The sequence below is a fragment of the Motacilla alba genome, chromosome Z, assembly GCF_015832195.1.
Source record: "Motacilla alba alba isolate MOTALB_02 chromosome Z, Motacilla_alba_V1.0_pri, whole genome shotgun sequence".
NCBI classification, from domain to species: Eukaryota; Metazoa; Chordata; class Aves; order Passeriformes; family Motacillidae; genus Motacilla; species Motacilla alba.
Window position 1 is genome coordinate 22,224,767 of NC_052046.1, and position 21,482 is coordinate 22,246,248.

The 21,482-nt window shown below is 43.6% G+C and overlaps 1 protein-coding gene across 3 annotated transcripts in view; it reads left to right on the plus strand.

The window, feature by feature from the left end:
• The first annotated feature begins 2,366 nt into the window (after positions 1 to 2,366).
• The window catches only part of SERINC5 (serine incorporator 5), a 61,441-nt gene continuing 42,325 nt past the window's right edge, over positions 2,367 to 21,482 (plus strand). For all 3 annotated transcript variants that reach the window (XM_038125533.1, XM_038125534.1, XM_038125531.1), the window contains exons 1-2: positions 2,367 to 2,981; positions 15,668 to 15,835. In XM_038125533.1, the coding sequence (XP_037981461.1) occupies positions 2,529 to 2,981; positions 15,668 to 15,835 (621 nt within the window). In that variant the 5' untranslated portion in view covers positions 2,367 to 2,528. The remainder of the gene's footprint in view (positions 2,982 to 15,667; positions 15,836 to 21,482) is intronic.

Sequence of the window (21,482 nt, forward strand, 5' to 3'; positions counted from 1 at the left end):
CACTGAGCTGGTTCATACTGAGGAAGCAGAGAGTCTTTGAGCATTCCTAGTAAGTTATGTGGTTACAGCTTCTAACCCAGTGCTTTCCTTCCTTCTTTGCTCCCTGGCACCTGAATGGAGATCAGAGTTTCAAGTCAGTTCTTGGGTACTCTTTGGCTGTCTTTTGTCCTGTCTTTTGTCCATGCCTCTCTTTTTCCTGACTTACTAGAACTCTGTAAGTCTGTGTGCATAAAGTTCCCCATACAAAGCTAGACCAAGGCATCTTGCCTTTCCCTAGTGATGCAGTGAATTCCCTGTCACTTGAAAGCCCTAAATCAGAATTAGCATCTCGTCAAAGAGGCCCCTGCCAAAAGGAAGATTTTGAGGCAGAAATTACTTCTGGTTGAAGATTTCTACCCAGTAAATCAGATCAGCCTTCTTTGATTTTAGAATGCGTATTTGATGGATAAACCTTATTCTAAATGCACTGATAGTCTGAGAATGAAAGTTCTTTCCATGTAGTAACATCTGCACACTGCTTTGCTATTAGTCTGCGTAATGTTTGCCAGCAACACAGCAGGGAAGTTCAAGCCTTTCTGGTGATGAATTTTTACTGAAAAAGCCAAGGCACACATCTCAGAGCTCTAGGGTGCTCCTACTGATTGGAAAGCCATTACAGAGCTCTGCTATTTTCTCCAGTGCAGAGGCTGGGTTTGTTAATGTCAGCACTGGCTGACATTAACAGATCTGCACAGAGCAGTGAATTAATGGTGCTCCCCATGCAGTGAATGCTTGTTGCTATTGCAGACAGGCTGATGTGTGGTACAGCCCCTCAAAGTCTTCCACCATGCGCATACATCACCTTTACCAGTCTCTCTTTTTACAGCTTCATTTTTAAATTAAACCTCAGATTCTCCTTCATGTTTTGAGCTGATTTTGCAGATGTGGAAATTTAACAAAGCCTGACCAGACAGCTTCTTGCAATTGTATAAGAAGTCTGGAACAGAAATAGAAGATTATTGCAGTTTTGCTGAGTTTTCACTATTCTGTGATCCTTGTGTTCCCATGTCTTAACCACATTCTTTGGGAAGCTGACTGTGTTTCAAAGTTAAACACACCAGTGGTTTTCCACCGTCTGTTGGCTGGTTATGCTGCTTTCCTGATCCTTGTTCAATTTTTGAGTCTCTCTCTGCAGCTTCTGGGGAAAGGAACTACAAATCAAAGAAGGTGTACTGAGTCTCCAGCCCCAGTCATGGCTCAAGGAGTCCTCACCTGTGGTTGGGACTTTTGCTGCTGCTACAAAGAATGAGCATCAGCCACATCAGCGCCTGAACTGTGCTGAGGTCCTCTCAGATGCCCACAAACTGGTGTCCTTTGCAGTTTAATAACCATCTCGTTGACAGAATTAATCTTGTAAGAGTGGTAAATACCTGGTCTCTAGCTGAGTATATGCAGTTTTTGGAGCACCATTAAAAACAAAGTACATATCTGTTTTTTTATTAACTGTACCGTATGGTAACTGGTCTCTTCAGTCCCTAGTATAACACCAAATTATGTAATGCTGATTCATCATATGATCCACTTCCTGAAGCATCAACTCCGTTTGTTTGCATACATAAAGAAAGAAGAAGGGGTTTTATATGCTGCAATCCATCCCAGTTTCCTTGGTAAGCGTTGCTACATTATCTACACGTATGTACCCTATTCAGGATAATAGCTTTCAGTTGCACTGAATTCCTAAAGTAAGAGCAGTTAGGATTAGAAATAGAGTTTAAAATAGTTATATTAAATATTACAGCATGCACACACACACACAAAAGGACACAAAACAGTCAAGACCAGGGTCTTACCTTAATTTCTACTTTTCATGGCTTTGCAGTAGTAATTCCTATCTGTGCGGAAAATTCCTGTCGCTACTGGTTAAGTGTCCACAAAGGAGACAGAGGAGTCCTGTGAAAGTACAGACTTTTCCATCCATCTACAACATACCTCCTTAATATGTAGCCCTCCTTTAGAACTTACATGATCATTAAAATTAGTTTTAAGTCTACCCTGGGCAGAGAAGGTAGTATTCATACTTCTATCGAGTCTTTGTTCTTCTTCACGAAGTTCAGGAGTTCAGCATGACCTTGGCTGAGCAGCTGTCTGCGTCAGTTAGTAAAACTTTCTAAAATTAATGGGTTCTCTCGTTATTTCCTATCTACCGATCTCTGGCCTTATCTGCAAGCAGTGTGTTTGTAAAGACACATTAATCTGATACGATGACGCCTGTCATATCTGAATTTGGCTTTTCAAGTTCCTGTCGTCACATGGGAAGCTGAGAAATCCTTGGCTACTGCCTAGTAGACCCCATGATTCTTAGCGACTGAGGCTGGAAAAAGTATTTTGGAAACATCGAGGAAAGGTCTCAGCTCCTGTTGGGAGCTTACAGCTGATCTTGGAACAAACATGGCTTTTCCAAGCAGGAACGGGCGCGTGTGCCGGCCGTGCGATGCGCCAAAGCAGTCTGCACCGGGGTTGGTGCACTACAGTGCACCACCTCCAGTTTGATGCCCGGCCTCGTAAGATCCTCATGTTTAAATGCCCTATTCACTGAATTTATTAGATCCCAGCTACTCAAAACCAGGTGTTTTAGTAAGTATATTAGCAGGCAAGTGGTCTCGGCAGTGTCCTTGCGAGCACGACAGCCTACGGAGGACGGCCCGCTCGGATCCACCCTCCGTAGCGCAGCAGCCGCGGCTCCTGCTGACTCGGGGAGCGCGGTAGCGAAGCTCACAGGCGCGCTGACGACAGCGGAAGCCGGGTGGCGGGGCCGGGCCGGCAGCGGGGCAGAGGCGGTGCCGCTCCGCCCGCGGCGCCCCGGGCTGCCCTGCGCATCCCGGGACATCTCAGCCCTGCCCAGCCCGGGACCTCCCAGCCCTGCGCGCTCCTGCATGCGGAGCAGTGCGGGAGTCGCGTTTGCCCGCTCCGCCAGCATGTCCGCCCGCTGCTGCGCCGGCCAGGTAGGGTCGGGGGCGCGGGGAGCGCGGCAGGTGTGCGGGCGGGCATTCCCGGGCATTCCTGCGGGGGACCCGCCCAGGGGCTCCGCGGCCGCGGCGGGAAGCCAGGTCCCGGGGAGCGGTCGGCGGGGCTGGGGCGGTGTGCGCTCTCCGCGGGAGCGGAGGCCGGGGTGGGCACGGGCCGGCGCTCCCTCCCTGCGCTGCCCTGCGGCCGCGGCTCGGCGGGCTCCGGGTCGGGCTGCGCACCGGGCTCCCCGGGCTGTCGGCGCGGTAGAGGAAGAGCAGCCCTCGCAGCGAGCCGGGGTGCCTGTCCAGGCTCTCCGAGTTCCTCTCGGTGGCGTTTCTGCCAGTTTCCTGGGTGGATTCCCCTCATGTTTCGGGAGGGAGAGTGGGCGCAGGCTGTCCCGAGGTGCGTGCGGGCAGGCGGGAGCCGCTCCGCGCACCGGCGCCCGCAGCAGGGCAGCGGCGTGCGGGTGGAGGCGCTGACTTGGAGAGAGGCCTTCCCAAAGCCCTGCGCGGCAAGGAGCAATTCCCAAAGGGGCAGCAGATCCTTTGAGCTGCTGCGGGAGGCCGTTGGGTAGTAGCCACTGGCTGCAGGTGGTGCGGAGTTCTTAAACCACGGTATCAGAACTGGAATGCACTTAACTAATCTCATAGCCCCTAGTTGCATATCAGTCCTCAGACCTTTCACAAACTCCTTTAAAGTTGGCTTGTGGAAGGTTTCAGCATATTCAGGTGCTGGCAGAGGAAGTGAGAGAGGAGAGCAAGTGGTGATGGAGAGCGGTGCAGGACCTACACTGTTCGGTATCCGTGGGGTGGGGATTCAGAACTCCTCATCTTACCATGGTGCACCTGTTTTCCTATTTAAATCAATTCCATGGATGAAGGATCATGACTTGGAGGAGATAGGCAGTAGTGAGGCCTTTTCCAGGTCTCCTCCTTGGTTGCACTGAAGGGAAGGACTCCTGTTCCTAATAGTTGTCTCTCTTTTATGATGCTAGATATCTTCCTCAGGCACTTTATTTTGTGGTTTATTTATAAATAATTTATAAATCTCTGTTTCTGCAATAGAGACCCATTACTACTTCTGTCTGCAGCAGACTAGCCACTGAGCTTATTCCTTTTGCTTAACATATTTAAGTACCTTATGGTCCTAATTCTATTGATATTTCTTTTCCTATGCTCACTCTGCCCACCCTTAGGTTCTGATTATTCTCTTGCTCTTTTATGAACCATCTGGGAAAAATGTTTTGTCTTTTCTGTAGTTTGAAATCTTGGGGTAGATTTGATCTTTTGTCTGTGGTTCTTTCAATCTTCAGTGGGACAGGAGGATTGTTGGGCATGCCATCCGCTTGCTTACCCTCTGGGAGCTGCTCTGAGCCTCTCCACGCAGTCCTGTGGACCTGGAGGACAGCAGTAACCACATTTGCTAATACTCTTCTTAATGCAGGGGCCTCCCTGACTGCTGCTTCATAACCATTTTGGCAGCATGTGAAACAAGTTGTGGAGCAGCTCAACAAAGTGCAGTTAGTAGGGGCTGCTACTACAGTGACTCGTGGCTTTTTGCATTTTCATTGTGCTTTTTTTTTTTTTTGGTGTAGCTCCTGGAGAAGTAACTTAAATTACCAAGAGGATGAAACTGTTGTGATGCTCAGTGGTGAATGGCATGGCTTTAGCGTGACCAACTTTTGAGACATTCTTAAAGTCTCCTTCCCTACCCTGTGCAGTAATCCCTGATAGTAATGTGTTTCACTGTCAGATAATCCCTGATAGTAATGTTTCATTGACACTGATACATCACTTTGGAGTCTGTAAATAACCTGAACTCCTTAGTGTTGTTGAAGATGAAGCGAAAGCCCTAAGGTGGATGTAGTCATAGTGCCAGAAATCTCTGGGGGGATTTATTCTGCTGGCTCAAGCACTACTTTCAGTGTAAGACTTACCAGTGCTAAATAGGTCATATTGCTGGAGTTACACCAGCAAACATAGCGTGCATAACCTTTTTATAGGCTATGATAATAAACAGCATAAATCATGTTTTATTAGCTTGCTATGTCATATTTTTCAAATGAAAAATGGTCTGTGCCTTTTTACTTGATTTATTCCAACCTTGATGAGGACATGTTTGTATAACATGATTAATACACAAGAAAAACAAATGGGATAGAAGTTCTTCATTCTGTCTCATCCAAGCTTCCTCAGGCATTTTGTGGGTACTGTTAATCAAGCTGGAAAATCAAGAAGGAATTTGGCCTCTCATTCAATGTTTCCCTGAAGAGGAAGTTAACCCTATGTCCAGAAAAAGAGATTAAGTGCTTGAGGAAAGATGAAACTTTTACAAGAGTTATACAAAACAACTCTCATGTTAGGTCCCTGATTTTTTCCTAAAATACAGTAGTTTAATGTGCTTGATGTTCTGTAGCATGAGGATTTTTTTGTGGCGAGTATTTTTGCCTTGTTGATATCTTATGCATGTCTCGGGATCTACTTTTCTAGAGCTAACTGAGAACTTTGGTATTGTCTTTCTGAGCTATTTAAGTGCAGTTGTTTGTGTGTAATTGCCATTTGTCTGTAGCTGATATGAAAATTTTATTGTGAGTTAACATGACAATTAATTTTCACTCAAAAAAATTTCCCTAGTGTGAAGTAGATGATGAGTGATTGGTACTTTTTTGAGTCAAACCATGCTAAATGTCTAGTTGATGGTGCCTGTCAGAATGAATGCATTCAGATTTCGCAGCCCAGATTCCTGTTGTTACAGGATATGGCGGCAAGCTGCCAGACTGCAGTGTACTTCTGTTATGCTGATTTTGCATGTGCAAAATTATTTAAAATTATCATAATGGACATTACTATGTGACTTGCATCCTTGCCAAGCTGACCCTCAAAACTTTCTTTGAAGGAATTTTATAAACTTTCATTTCTGCAGTTGTTTTTTATTGGACAGTATACAACTGTGCTTTGAAGACAATTGTGATATTTAGATTTCTGAGCTGTAATAAGCTTGCTAAATGTTTCTTCTTTTGCTTTTGTCTCATTGGTAGACCTACTTTTAGAATGCAGTGAGAATACAGTTTGGCTTGGGCTTTCACAATGCTTTTGATTATATAAAAACTCTGCTTAAATTGACAGGAAACAGGATTTTATATTTGGCTTTTCTTCACTAGTGATTCTCAAAAGAATAAAGTTGAGATCATGGTTAAAGAAAGCAGCTGTTGCGGAAAATCTTTATTACAATGAATATGTTTTTTTCCAGAGTTAAGTAAATCTAATTTAGATCGTTAACATTCATTTTGGGTGGATGGTATCTTGTAGCTGGGTTGTTCAAGTAGATGAATTTTCCAGTTAGAACTGATAGCTATTCAAGCTTATGAAGCTCTTTTTGTAGGTCTGTTAAATCTTGGGAGATGTCCTTAATAGTCTTCTGCACTTATAAATCATATCATGTAGTAAATAAAAGATGTGCTACAAGTTAGAATATCAAGTTTTCATTTTCTACCCAGAATTCTAATTCTGATGTTTGTTTGGTTTGTTTTTTTTTTTCTTAAAGGGGGTAAAAACAGTGTTGCTGTATTTTTAAGGCTTTTGACTTCTGTGACTCATAGCTTCTGGGGAAAGGAGGGAGACGCTTGTGTATTCTGGTGCTGCCTGTTTGCACCTACAGGTTGAGAAGGGGGCTTGCAGTCCTGTTCCCCTTGGTCTCCTCTTTTCATTACGTGGTGAAAAGGGTGGTTCTGTCACTCTCATCCAGATTTGTGTCCTCTGAGGTTCCAGGAGCATTGCAGGACATATGTGTAGTGTGATGTACCACCGTGCTGAGGGATGGTGCGGTGGTGTTCCTGGCTTCACTCCACATACTGCACCCAAAAATACCATCTCTTGTTCTGCAGATGGTCTTCCTAGGTGACAGGGGTTTGTTTAGTGTGTTTAACCTGAACATTTAGCTGCAGGTATTTCCACACCTCTGCCACTGCTGTTATTAATTGTGATGGAAGGTGAAACCAGCTGTGTGAGGTCTGATGTAGGGTATTTCAGTGTACTCCAGTATGTTAGGAAAAAAAGCCTGGTGAAGGACTATTTTCCCTGTTTGCGGAAACATGGAGTTGTTGCTTTAAATAAATGGTTTCCTGAATAATTGAATTAGCAAAGCCTGGTTTCCTGCAGCTTTGTCCATTGGCGTTGGATTGGCGTTGGTATCTCATGCTGATTCCCTTTCTAATAAATATGAAGTTGCATTGCAACCTTTTCCTGGCTTAGGGTTGGGAGATCATTCTCTCATCCATTAATGCTTTTGCCTATTTTCAAGGAAACTTTAAAAATTTGTCTTGGAGGTTTCATCTGCCTGCCATGGCAGGATAAAATTTACTGCTGAATTCAAAAGTGATCAAAATGGGAAGGAAAAGTGACCAAAAGATGGAGATCCTGTAGGTGTTCTATCATTTGACATTGCATTCCTAGGTTGGAATCTTTTCCCTGTCACTGCATAAGAGGGAGAAGATGGTCTTTCTCATTTCTGCCTGATTTCCAATTGCTTCCTATTTTCTTAGACTTTTTCTCTTGCATCCCATGAGTTGGTTGTATTGTGGGCTTAAAGAAAAGCCTTAAATACCCATAGCTCTAGAGCTGTGGAGTGAAGGCAGTATATAAGAGCAGGGACTTCACTGTCAAGGGCAAGTGAGTATTTTTCTGATGAAGGAGGTAAACACTACTGCTGGTTTTGTTTTAGTTTTCGCAAGTGTGGTTGTGCTGGGATATGTTTTTCCTGTTACTGAACTTCCAGTGCAGTGGAAGCACTTGCACTTGTCAATACAAGACCTAATTAATTCAGGGGTGTAAGCCTGAGCTGTGACTACAGTGGAAGCTGTAGGTCTCGTTGGAGCTAGTGACTGCTCTCATCCCAAACACATGCTGAGGTTGCATGGTGTTCTCAAGTTAGCCGTCTGAAGATGCTTGGACCTTAGGTTGCTTCCTGTGTCCTTCTCAAGGACCCCAGTCAGTGGTGCTTCCATTTCTTTCTCCACCGTTAGGGTGCAGGCCCTAATAGATCTTAGCATTTTGAATGCCTGCCCTCCAAGATATTTAGTCTGCAGCTGACCATTCTGTCGATGGGATTTGACCTGTTGCCTTGTTCACGTTTTCCAGGAAATAAGCTTCAGCATCAGCATGTTACAGCGTGAGGGAGTGAGGCACTGAGAGGCGAGGCGCCCAGAGCACAGCAGGGGGAGGACTGTCGGGTATGCCTGTGATGGCATGTGAGGGGAGGTGCCCATTTTGAAGGGAAACGTAAACACCAGCGATCTCATCATCATTTTAATTAGTGGTAGCTATGCAGGAACTAGTGTTTGCAGTTTAGTAATTGGATATTCCAGCATTTAAAGATGGTGTGTGCTCAAGTACTTAAGCACATAAATGTTAACAGTCTGAGCGCATAAAATTTTGCTCTTCTTTCTGCCCATTAGTCCTGATCCAAAATACATCAACCTGAAATCTCTGGTACTGAGTTTTAACAGGAACTGTTCTTCATGTTTTCTGAAAAGACCTGTCTCAAGCGTTTTTCTCTTGGCTTATTACCATCACTGGTGAAACAGTGGTTTAGGAATACTTCCTATATCAGGAAGATGTAGGCATGGTATTTAAAAATGCTCCTCAAGAAGCAATGTCAGGATGTGAGCAGGCTCCACTTTGAACCTGCTGGTCAGGAGAAGTGTGTGAATGTTGTGACATTGATGTAAACTGAAGCATCTTTAGCAATGCTTTGAACAAGTAGGTTTTTTTAAATATGAAGGGATGAGCAAGAGTTAAGGCTTTGTACCAGTTTATTGGCTTTTGTCTCTTTGTAAAAAGTGTTAATGTCTTTTTTTTTTCCCTTTTTTTGCTCCCCACCCTATTGGACTCAGTACTGAAACCATCTTTTAAAGACACACCATGTTTATGAAACAGCTCAAAGCTGTCTGTTCATTCAAAAGCAAAGCAGCTGTTCAGGCTATGTGCTTTTAAATCAATGCATATGAAAATTTCATTTTAACTGCTTCTTCACTCCAGTGGTACATGGACTTAGGCAGTTACTGCCCTGCATTTTGTTCTCTGTACCTGGTGATGTACCATGTTATACCGTGTGCCATCCTACCTCCAGAGTCCAGGTCTTGAACATTAGAGCTAACCTGGAGAAAATCTGCTCTGTGTATGAAGTGATAGCCCCAGTTGTGAGACTGCCACTGCTCCCTTCTCTTTCACCTTTCAATTGCTTGGTTACTGTCTCCTCTGCTGTGAAAGTCTGAGAAGTGGCTGCAGCATGAGCTTAAACTAGCAGCAGTTGAGAAAAATGTGAAATTATAGGAAAGGACAGCTGAACCTGTAGCCCAACAGAGGTTGCTCTCAGTGAAGAATGACCAGGGATCAGTGCAAAGGAGATTCAGGATCAGGTCTGACTTGAGAAGATATTTAAAATTACTCCCAGAAACACAGAGGCAGATGAAGGGACTGGTGAAGCAGAGACTGCTATTGAAGCAGATGTAACCCACATGGCAAAAATACAACTTTTTAAGTGCAGCCATATAGCTAATTGCCCACTTGTGTATGGAGTGCTGCAAGGCTGAGTCCTCCCCCACTCTGTGGCTGTATGCTGGAGAGAGGAGTCAAGTGACTTGCTGGACTCTTTGCAGTTGGACTACCATGGTTTTCTGGGAGGGACTCGGTAAATTTGAATTTTTTTCAGGAAAGAAGACCCTGAACAACTTAGGTGCTGGGAGGAGAAGTCTTAAAGCCTTCAAATGAGACTGAGGATAAATGTTTTAGTTTCCTTCTCTGATGAGCAGGGAGAAAACACCAGGAAATTAAAAAGTTGTCTTAGCTAGTAAAGAAAGCCTTACCAGGAACCACTGCCTGGGAAACTGGAGCAGACAAATTATAAGGTGGAGGTTTTTTTCACTTTTCAGTGTCAGATTTAAGTAACCACAGGGATGGACAGTTTTCCTCATACTGTTGTGAAATCCAGATGGTCTGTGCTAATGGAAGATAGCTCAGTAGAGGAGATGGGTGATATGATACACTGTGAGGCTCAGATCAGACTAAACAATTGACTTGATTTTCCAAGATCATCAGGAGAGGAGCAGTTGAGCAGAGTTGAATTTAGAAGTTTTGCAGTGATGTTATTTTCTAATGCTGAGCTGAGTCACCGTTTAGTAATGTTTGTGCAGAAGGACAGAAACGAATCTCCCTCAGTCCAGCTTAGCTTCAGCCCTGCCTGTGCCCAGCAGTGGCACAGTTTAACTCTCAGCCTAGCTTTCTTGCCTAGGTTTCGAGCTGCTTGGTGCTGCATGGCGATTCTGCCCCGTGGTGGCTAAGGGCAGGAAAGCCTCACCAGAAAGCATGTCTCAGGCAGCGTCTGGGCTGGCGTGGCTTTTCTCTGAAATCTGTTTCAATTTTGCACATTTTGCGGTGTGAGATGCGCTCCTCAAAATAGGTCATCAGTTGATTAACTGGTGTGTTGGTTCACAAAGCCTCTTGGCTTAAGTCACATGGTGAGTCTGAATATTAAATAACAAGCAGTGGAAAGCCAGTTAAGTCAGACAAAGGACAAAATAAAGCCTCCTTTTTGGTGAGTTTAGTTACTTCAGAGGGACAAACAGCTGTGTGATCCTGTGATCCGTTGAAGAAGCTTTTGGAAAATGCATATACAAAACAGCAGTCTGTTTTCAATAATAGCCTGAGACCAGCTCCTAACACACCTGGCATCAGACCTCTTGTTTTCATGAACCAGTGCGCTAATGAAATATTTGCGTCTAGATGCTCTTTCCTGAAACCGCCAAGTCCAAGCAAGGGCGAGTGTGTGGCCACTTCAGGATCTTTTTCATGCAGGGCTGGCTGCTTTGCCTGTCTAGCCTGCTTGGATGCTGCCTGTAGCTGTGAGAGTAGATGTTTTGGGTAGACACTGCTGTTAACAGCTCGGTGACTGCATTATCTGCAAATCTTACGGCGCAGATAATGCTGGTAGTCAAGTAATCAAGCAGTGCATGAAAAGCTAAGCTGCTCTAGGCCCCCATGAAAAGAAGCTTCAGCAAGGCACATTCCTGTGCTCCGTGGACAGGCTGGAAAGCACGCATTCTCCCGAATTCTTCCCCCCCCTCCCCCCCCCACCAGGCTGTCAGTTAGGAAGGAAGAAATGAAAAGCTGCTAAGTCTTCATTTCATTAAAGAATGCAGATTTTTTTCCCCCATTGTGCTCTTATCCCCTTTGATTTTTACCATTTCTGCTGAAGTCTCCTGAAAGGAAATTCTTTGTTGAGATAAGGTTAATACTTGCCTATGGTTTGTATAATTTTAAATACCAGAGGCTATTTTGGGCAGTGATCATGAAACTCTTCACTTTAATGACCACATAGTATTTTCTAAAGCCTTCGAAATATTTTTGGAAACATATGTGGAAAATACGTTCTTAAAATCTCAATGTCTCTATAAAAGCAGCAGTCAAGATAGGTTCTCTTACTTTCAGTGTTGTATGTAAACAGTTACATGTGCTTAACATTACTCTCATACCCCATTCCACTGATTTATCAGATCACGTCACAGCTTCCAAAAATCAAGACTTGAGTGTGTGGGAGATGTTAAGTGTGTGTTGGCGGAGTACTTATTGTAGGAAGCCGATAGTTAGGTCACAAGTTGGTAAGCCTGCTTTTACCCTGTTTTGTTAAGCTGTCTAGTTCTTTTTAACCATAGGTGCTTCCCCAGGCTGTTGTAGGGATGGAGCTGTTCAATATGTCCGTGCGTGCCGGTACTTGGAAAAGTGGTTTGCATGAACGAGGGCTGTTATGTGTCTGCTTACTTCTGCTGTTTACTGGGTGAATGTCAAAATTACTGTTCCTTGCATTGGCAGGCACCTACAGCGCTCAAATTGAATGAGATGGTAGGAAAGCACCAGTGGAAACATCTGCTCGGAGAGGGGAGAAGGTGTGTAGGACAGCTGCAAAACATTCAGCTCTGCTTTCCCCTCCTGCCCATGCACCGTGCCCTCATGTGAAGTGGTAGAACTGTTGCTGCTGTTGTGTAATAAATCAGCAGCTGAGAAGGGTTGATGTGTGATTTTCACAACTTGCCACTAGGTTGCTTGATTTGGTCACCCACAGCAAAGAAAGAACTGTCAGGGCTCTTGAGTACTGGAGCACAGGTAAGAGTGGGTGAGTGGCTGGCAGAGGAGTCACAGATTAGTCTCAGTTAGAAGGGACCCACAAGGATCATTGAGTCTAGCTCTTATGTGAATGGCCTGTATGGGGATCATACCCACAACTCTGGTGTCATTGGGGTAAAGGCTGGGTCAAGCCTGGGGTTGTTAAGCCAGCCTGGCTACCAGAAGAAATATCTGTGAAACTGCACTTTGAGTATATTTTAACAGAAATATTTCCCACACAGCTTTCCACAGCTGCTGTTGTGAAACCAATCAAGTCAGCCATCATCCAGGCAGCTCAAATCTGTTTTTAAGTATGTTAGGCTTTCAGATTCTGGCGTCTCAGGCAAGTTGGCACTGTACTCTATGAGCTCTGAAAGAGTAGCACTGGGCAAAGCAGGCAGCTAGTCTACACTGTGGCATCCTGGTGGGTTAGTGTGAGGGAGCTGGCTGATGGTGTTTGTGGAAAGCATAAATATTTGCCCACTGTTTGTAATTATTATCAGACTGTAGTGTTCACCGTGGTGAGGAGATGTAAAGCTAGAGAGAGAGCCGGGCTGGCTGTGCTTACTGCCTAACTTGTGGGAGCCTTTGAGAGGGACTTGAAACCAGAAACTGCTGCAGGATGACAAACTCCTAGTAGAGCAGCCTGGCTTTCAGGTGCCACTGTGCTGGGCTCCTGGACCTTTTATGCAGACCTGTGCATACAAGGCCTGCCTGCTGGTAGTGTTCACAGACCTTCCGTGTTGGGTTGTTTCTGTCCTAAAAACTGCATAGCATCTTCCTCCTGCAGAACCCCATTCTTTGGAGGAGCTTTTAATGATAAACTTAATCTGTAAAAGGTTTTTGACATTACTTCCTTTTTTTCTCAGTCTGTTTTTCATAACATGACAAAAATTTGTTGCTGGCTTGCTTGCAGTGAGCTTGCAGTCAAAAGGAAAAGGAGAAGTTAGATGGGCCATGCCTGCAGTAAAGGATATGGCATCAGAGTGTCCGTGCAGCTTAGCTCCACGTTGACCAAAACTTAACAGAGAACTCTTTGTATATGTGGGCTTTGAAGTTTTGTCACCCAAAGATAATATCTTTGAAACCTCTCGGGTCAGTAGGTTGTGGTCAGCATCTTAGTCTTTGGGACAGAGACTGTTCTAATTTATTTTTGGATAACACCTATTTCATTGTGGCCTACTCTGGAATGTTAGAGGTACAGTTTAAAAAAGAAAAAAAAATAAAAACTCTTACAAAAAAACCTCAAACCATCAAATTTGAGGCTGGGGCTGAATAGTCTAACCAACTTTCTATGGTTTCCATGGCTTTTCAGAATGCTTGAAGAGGTGCGTCTGGAACAAGATGGAAATAGTGGTATTTTTCACAAATATTTCCTATTTTTAGGGTACGTGCTCAGTATTAGAAACTATCATTAAGGTCTAAGTTATGTGGAAAAGTACATAAATGATTTAATATATTCTGTTTAAGCATTTGTTGCTTTAAGTAGCAGCTCCAATGACCCAGGAATAGAATAGCAGATGTTGCTGGATGTAGATGAGGTTTTACTGGCAGAGCTCTCTAGCACCAGGTGTAAGAAAATGTTTTTCTCCTTACAAATGCCAAAGCTGCATACCTTTTTACTTCCATACTGTAGTTGTTATGCTAAGGCAAGCAGTTCAGGTTCATTGTGGATACTTTGGATTGGGCTGATACCAAATCCTTTCATGTTAAAAGGACCTTCAGTCTTACTTTTTTGTTGTTGCTGTTAAAATTCTGAAGTGGATAAATTACACATTTCTGGTATGCATTTGTTTTGAAATGTTACCGCATTTGTTTGCTGAGTCAGTAACTTGCTGTAGCTTCCCTATATCCTGGACCTGTGTTGATGCTCAAAAAGGTAGTGTAATATCACTACCTGTAAAAACCAGAGTTGCTATTCAGCCACTAGGGCCTTATATTTTGAAAGTTCACTTGCATGATGTTCTTTTGCACATAGTATTTTTAATTTCCAGCTTAGGTGCCAGCATGAGCCCATTCTGTTTATTCCCCATATCTGGAGCTCTGTGTTTTGGGCATGATTTCTGTTCTTCAGCAGCAGCAGCAGTTTTAGCAGCTGCATGCTTTGAGGCCCTGTCTCCTCTGGCATGAGATCCAGTGGTGAAGTGAGAGAAGAGCAGCATGTGGGCTGGGTTGGACTGTCCCCATTTTATGTCTTCTGCAGCTGAAGAGCTGCTGTTGAGAAAGGGAAGGGCATGTCTGCCACTGCCTTCCTGGGAGCTGAAGGCAGGAAGTATGCCCTTGAATATTGCAGAGATAGTCATAGCAAGGAAGTGATAAATTTGGAGTCTTTTCAAGAGACTTCTTCAGAATGATTTGAGGCTCTTTGAACAACCAGTCTGGTTGTGATATTCTGTGGAATTCTGGAGTTTTGCAGGAAATCTCCCAGCTTCCCTGTCTAACTTTTGCAATAGAAACCTTAAGATGGAGGGTTTTGGTGGGCTTTTGACTTGTGTCTGCAAACACACATGCAACCCTCTCCCCTTAATCAGACAAGTCCTTGATGCTGGAAGAGAAAGTGTCCTGGGAGGAAAACAGTGCATGATGCTTGGGTGCCTGAAGACGCATACAACCAGTGAAGCTTGCCTGGACTACTCAAATGTGGCACTTGTGGATTTTCAGTATTTTGGCAAGCATCCACCTTGTACAACTTGCTTGCAGAAAGCAAAAGGTCCTCTGAATGTTTCTGTGGCCCCTCCAAAAGCTGAAGGAACACCAGTAAGAAGCAGCCTTGGTGTGCCATGCTCTGGCAGCGCACCATACCTAGCCTCAGGGAGTGCCTGGAAAATGGGAGTCTAGCGGTGTGAGGTTACTCTGGGTTGGCAGCAATGAGACCTGGGAGGGCGGCTCCCTGCTCCTGGCTGCCTGCTGATGTCCAAAAATCCCTCCTGTGGTCATGGTTGGTGGGTTAAGCACAGACAGGAGCCATATGGAGCTGCTGCCTATTGCAAGTAAGGGCCTAGCCATGGACAGTGCTGCCTTATGTATATAAGTAAGGCTTACCTTTGTGTCTTATATATGACTTTTCTAAAAGTAGAAGGCAGGGAAAGTGAGTCCAGGTTCTTTGAAAGTCAGTGATACTGTTGACAGCAAGAAAATAATGAACCTCAATCTAGATCCCTTTTAGGATTTATTCAGTACCTTTATCCTTGTTGAATGAAATAATTACATGGGTTTTGGTATATTTTGTGGATTTTATCTTGGTGGATGCTCAGTTGCTGGTAGAAAACTAAAATACACAGGGAAATCTGTCTCTCCTTAGCAAATCTGGGAAAGCTAGACACTGATGTGCTTAAAACTAGTGAGTTTTGATAAACAAGACAGTCTGCTTCCACTTAAATGCTGCTCAGCTGGAAGGACAGGACTTGAGAAATTCTGGAGTTTTGCAGGAAATCTCCCAGCTTCCCTGTCTAACTTTTGCAATAGAAACCTTAAGATGGAGGGTTTTGGTGGGCTTTTGACTTATGTTATTTTGCCTTACTTTTCAGTTGGCCTGCTGCTGCGGCGCTGCTGCTTGTTCCTTGTGCTGCAAATGCTGCCCCAAGATAAAACAGTCAACCAGCACCCGCTTCATGTACGCACTTTACTTCATCCTGGTGACCATCATCTGCTGTGTCATGATGTCCACAACAGTAGCTAACGAAATGAAAACTCACGTAAGTAGCAGGGATGGGGTCACTGCTGCCCCTGGAAGAAAATGGGGCTCCTTCCATAGCTCTTTGTGTACAGGGGTGCTCCTTCAGAAGAGGCGGTCAGTTTCCTCCAGCCATCCACTTCTAAACCCAAATGGGATGATTTTCCATGCTCAGTCTCTTGATTTTTCCATGCTCAGCATCTTCCTGTCACCCAGTGAGCATGTTTCACAACAGGAAGAGCCAAGGCCTAGCATCCTTCCTCTCTGGTGCAGAAATCTGCTGCAGTGAACCCACCCCAGGTTTGCTGTGCAGGCAGTGTCACAAGAGAGAGAAGTATTGAGGAACTTGTTTTAGTAGAACAAATCAGTTCTGTCTAACCTTGATTTTTGTCTCTGGCAGCTTGTTTAGCAGCAGAAGCAAAAAAAAAATAGAAAATAACTCTTTAAGTGTTGCAATTTTAATTCTGCCTTCCTGGTGTGAAAGACTACTGCAAAGCACAATGCTGCAAAGCCTCTTCAAAGGGTTTTCTTCAGTGTGTGTTGAGTCATTGTGTTCACATGGCCTGTAACCACAGCAAACATTGTTCATCTCTAATTGTCTTTTTAATTAGAGAGCTTCAAAAGCATGAAAGGAGCTGTGGCTGAAGCTAGACTTTAAACTCAAGTTTCTTTCTGAGTCTTAATGTAGCTTTCCTAAGCTAAATGCTCACCAGCCTGCTTGTGCTCACACACTGGTCCTGTTGTACCACATATTTGATTTGGCTTCATAAGCCTCCCAAGTAGCACAAATCCTCTCTCTCACCCACTACAAACTACAGTAATAAAACTCTGCTTTTAACTAGAGGGAACAAGGGCTGCATTGCTTAATTCTTTAAAGTGAAGATGCATCAAATGCATCATTGGGCCTGCTTTGGGGGTTGTGTATGTGCTTGTCCTGGAGGCTCAGAAGGCTTCCATCAGTGTGAGCATCTTGTTGTTTTGTGCTCCTCTTCCAAGAGAGTGAGGTTGCACAGCAAGGCCTCTTTCCTCATTGAACCAGTTGCTGAACAAGCCGATGCCCTGGTTACATTCTGCACTTGACTTTTGGTTGTCTCTGAAAAACTTCCCTCCAGAGCATCCCAGATGAAGGAGCTGCTAGCAGCACCCCCTTCCTGCAACACAGACGAGCCAGTGGGTTTAAAGCAGGCTAATTTGGGGGCTTCTGTGCTCTGCTGCCTGTGACCTTTCTTTCTTCCGATTAGACCTTCTTTGTATGTTCTATCCTAATTTTCTTTCATTTAATGGACTTTGCATGAGTTATCCTAGTGCCACATTTTACCCCAGGCCACCACAAGTTGATGACCACCCTGGAGGAACACCCAGTACAGACGTGATGCTTGCCTGTAAGCTGTGACTTAAAAACTGTTCAACACGTGTGTGCTGAAATTGCTTCCCAGGAATTGCTTTGACTTACTAGATGCTTAGCTTGGCACTAAAGTGAATAACCCAAGGAACTTAAGTGTGTGGGAGACAATTATGTGCTCATATCCAAATTTCATAAAGTTCTTTTCCATCAGTAGTGTGGTTTTAATGCAGCTTGTATCCCTAACAAAAAATACTCTTTATCCAACAGAGAAGTGATTCAAGGAGCCTTCAACAGCATGCTTTTCAGTATTGCCAAATTTCTTTTCCATTTCAGCGTCCTGAAAGCTCAGTGTGGGAAGAAATGGCACAAAGAGTAGCTGTTAGTTTGAAGTGGAAGGATAATCACTGTCTTAGTTTAGAGCATTTGATGTCTTTGAATGGGAAATGGACCATCTGAAAGTAGGCTTTGTTTATCTGCTTTCTAATTTAATAGTTATGTTCAGGGCTGTTAAGAGTTGAAAGATCCCTGAAGCTAATTCAGCACAGTTTTAATAGAGAGCACCTTGAAAATACTTATTCAGACTAACCAGTCTCAGCTTCTCAATGATGAGCTGTGTTTTGAAAGTGCTGTGCACTTACTGATTCCTTTGCTTTTGGCCGGGTCATGGAACACTCCCAGCTCCTGAAGCCGGACTGTAAGCAAATACTTTGCATGACATTTGATATTTTTGGGACCTCACCTTCTCTTTTATTTTTTTTAATTTTTTTTAGAGAGAGAAAGCAGATCTTGATTAATTTTAATCAGATTTTTAAAAAAAAATTGTGTTTCGGTAAAGAATGTCAAATTTCAAATTGTAGTGCAGTCCTATTTAGAGCTGTAATCTTGGCAAGGAGCCATGTGTCTCCTTTACCAGTGTAGAGTTCAAATACTCATGCTGCTCTTACATGGAAGGAATCTCTCATTTGTCAGTGAGAGGAGTTTTTTTCCTTTTGGTTGTTTTTTGCTGTAAGTTCCTAAGTATACAGTACTTGTATCTCTGGGGAAAGAAACAAGAGGCAGTGGAGGAACAGGAAAGAAGTAGATGGTTATTTGCAGAAAAATGTTGGATAGTAAAATGTAAAAGAGATTTTGCAAGGGCAACATTGCATATCAAGGCAAAAGACTGGGTATTCATCAATCAAGACATGTGAGCCCGGTGACAGGGATAGAAATGCAGAAAAATTACACTCCATATTGTGCTTCTGTAGCTTGATCCATATTATTTCTTTTTTCCTGTGATGCTGTTTTTTTAAAAAAAAACAGATACAGCTTTACTTGCATGTTAAAGCAAAATAATTGCATTTTAAAGGCTTTGAAAGGATAATTTAGAGAAGAAAAGGGAAAGAATTGTTTTGGTCTCTCAAAACAATGTTTAGATATTTTTTTTAACCTGAATTTTTAATGTTAAAGCTCTTTCACAACTAGTGGTTTCAGTCTGAAAATATCCATGTCCTACTAAATTAATGAAAAGAAAAATAAGAAATACATTTTCAGGAAAATAAACACCAGCAAAGTCAGTTCAGTTGTGTGGAAGCATTTCAGTACAAAGTGGTCACATGTTCTGGCAAAACATACGTTCAGGCTTATTTCCCCTGCTAAGTTTATATCTTGGCCCTTAGCTGCATTAAACCCTAAATGTGGTACCAAAAATAAGGGTTCTGAGTGCAGATGTTCATTGCGTATTTCTGATAAAAATTTAGCCATAGATTCATGATGATGTGTTCTGGTCTGATTGTTTCTTGGCTTTTTATTTAATTTCTTAGCTGCCCAGGACAGGTGATTTTACATGGGATTTTTGCCCTTGCTTTCCCACCTACATAGATTTTCATTCATGCATCCTTAACGAAGTTTGCCTGCCATATTCTTCGTCCTTGGAGGGAGGATGAGGACATCTAGGTTCCTGTTCCCCTCGGATGCGCTTTGCCGTGGTCCTGTGCTCACACGTTTGTGTGCTGGCAGACCCCACCCTGGGGTGGCCAGGCCCCAGCGTTGGCTTCTTGCACCAGGATGGTTCTGTGTGCTTGCAGCTTGCACTAAGAGGAGAGCAAGTTTGGGACATCTTGTTTCTGTAGATGCTGCTCAAATGTTGATCATCTCTGAGGGCTTCAGTGCATTCTGGAAGATTGCCAGCTTTGCTGTGATAACATCATTGCTTGCACAGCAGCTGAGGCGTTTGTGTTACTGGAGCGGATACTGAGTTTCTGCAACAAGAATGCTTTGTTGTCTGCTTGGAGGCCAAAGAATTTAGCTTTTGCTTTTAAAGGTACAAAAGTAGCTATTTCACTGTATCTTGGCAAATAATGAATATGTGACTTAACGGCTGTCAAAAATATCCAGCAAATGGTTAGCATGGTAAAGCACATAGGGTGGGCAGCCTTCTCAGCAGCTGAACATATTTCAGAGATAAAGATTGAAAAGAAAGATTAGTCTTTTTTGTCTATCAATGAAGTCACATAAGCATTGAAATATTGTTCCCTGCAGTAGACCATCCTTTCACAAAAACATGCTGGATTTGTTCCTTCAGGACCGTGGGTCTCCTAAAAAGAGCATTCAGTCTCATGGGACTGTTTCTGTGGCCATCACTTTTTACTACATAGTGTGGCGAATACTACATGGTGACTAAACTCTTTGTTGCTTATGTAGGGCAAACTGAGCTATTGTTCTTGTGAATCCGTCTATTTTCTCTCAGCCAGACCTGTAATGAAGTTAATACTTACAGGAGGAAAGAATGTATAGGTTCAAAAATCCCATCAAGATTTCTGTAGAAACCTATGCAATTAAAGAAGGTGTCTATTTATGGCTACCCAGAGAACTGTTTCAAATTAGCTAGTCAGTTAATCAAGTTGTGTGATATTTTTGTTTTGTTGTGTTTTGTTCTGAAAGTCTTGTAAGTAAAGTGAACGTATCTTGTAAATATCTGTCTCCTTGATGAGTACTATCATCTATGTCAAACAAATAAGTAATTTTCGCAGAAATATTTTTAGTTCAATATTATGTCATTTTCTAACCTCTCCTGATTGATGGTTATTATAAGCAAAGAATAGGAAAGCGTTAATTGATAGCCCAGTTGCCTTCCCTGGCATTGTTGTGGCCCCTTGGCTTGCCCTGGCATCACTGTAGCATTGATAGTTCTCATAATTATTCCAGTCAATCCATTTGCTCATTTTGAATGCTGGCGTGTTTGCCCAGTCTGACATTTCATTGCTTTCCAAGACCTGGGAAAAGTGTTGCTGATGCTCCAGACAGTTTCTCAGGAGCTTTCCAAAAACTCTTGGATGCAAGTTAGCCACAGCTACTTGTTAATGTCCAGCTTCTTTGCGCAATGGCTACTAATCTCTGAGTGACTGCTGAAAGAGCAGCTCGGAGTGGCCCAGCTTGAATCCATTCTCGTAACACCGCACAGCAGTGCTGTTGGTGATGAAACAGCAGTTTTTGTTTCCTTGGCTGGTTCTAGCCCACTGAAGATCAGCTCCAAATTGTAGTTAGATTTGCTACCTTGAGCTCAGCTACTCAAGTGTTGCTGTGAGCTCCTCTTTTGAGAAACTGCTAGGAGGGTTGTTGAGCAACTGACTGGTTTGGGTTCCTGGAACATGGATTGAAGTTGCATACCCTGCTGAGAGAGGTAGGCTTTCAGAGCCTAGTGGCTGGAAGCTGGCAGTTTACTTGTTTATCACTTGTTTCCTGCCTCTCAGAGGGCTTTCTACCCGCTGGGAATGCTGCCTGATGGCTAGCACACAGACTCTGTTATTCTTTCATTGTTATGGCTTTCTGGACTGACCTGCTTGCTGAATAAAGGGGTTTCCTTTGCCATAGCTGTTGATTTGTGCATGCTGTGTCCTGCTACATGTTGGTTTCTCTATCCCCTAGTTACCTGTATGGATAGCAGCAGTCAACTCCAGAGGGTTTAATAATGCTGTTCAACTGGTCTTACCAGCCTCAGCTGAAGGCTGTAAGCATACAGAGAGGTGCTTTTTTCCTTGGAAATGGATAGTGGTTTTCTAATTAAATTCCTGTGTTTCTGTGCAGCTAAATGGTTCTCTGGCTGTGAGGAGTCGATGTCTACACAGAGGTGCCTCACAGCAGCGGGTGCTGGCCACACAGACCTGTTTTTTTGAGCACCTATATTCATGTGGTGAAACTGAAGCCAGAATGTGCAGCTGTTTGTTTTCCCCTTCGCAGGGAAAGGCCTCAAAGGCAAATATTTAATGAGTCAAGAGAGGCAGGAATATTCCATCTTTCTGTTAATTTAAAACAAAATCAGGTCAACTGGCACAACTCCCTTTCA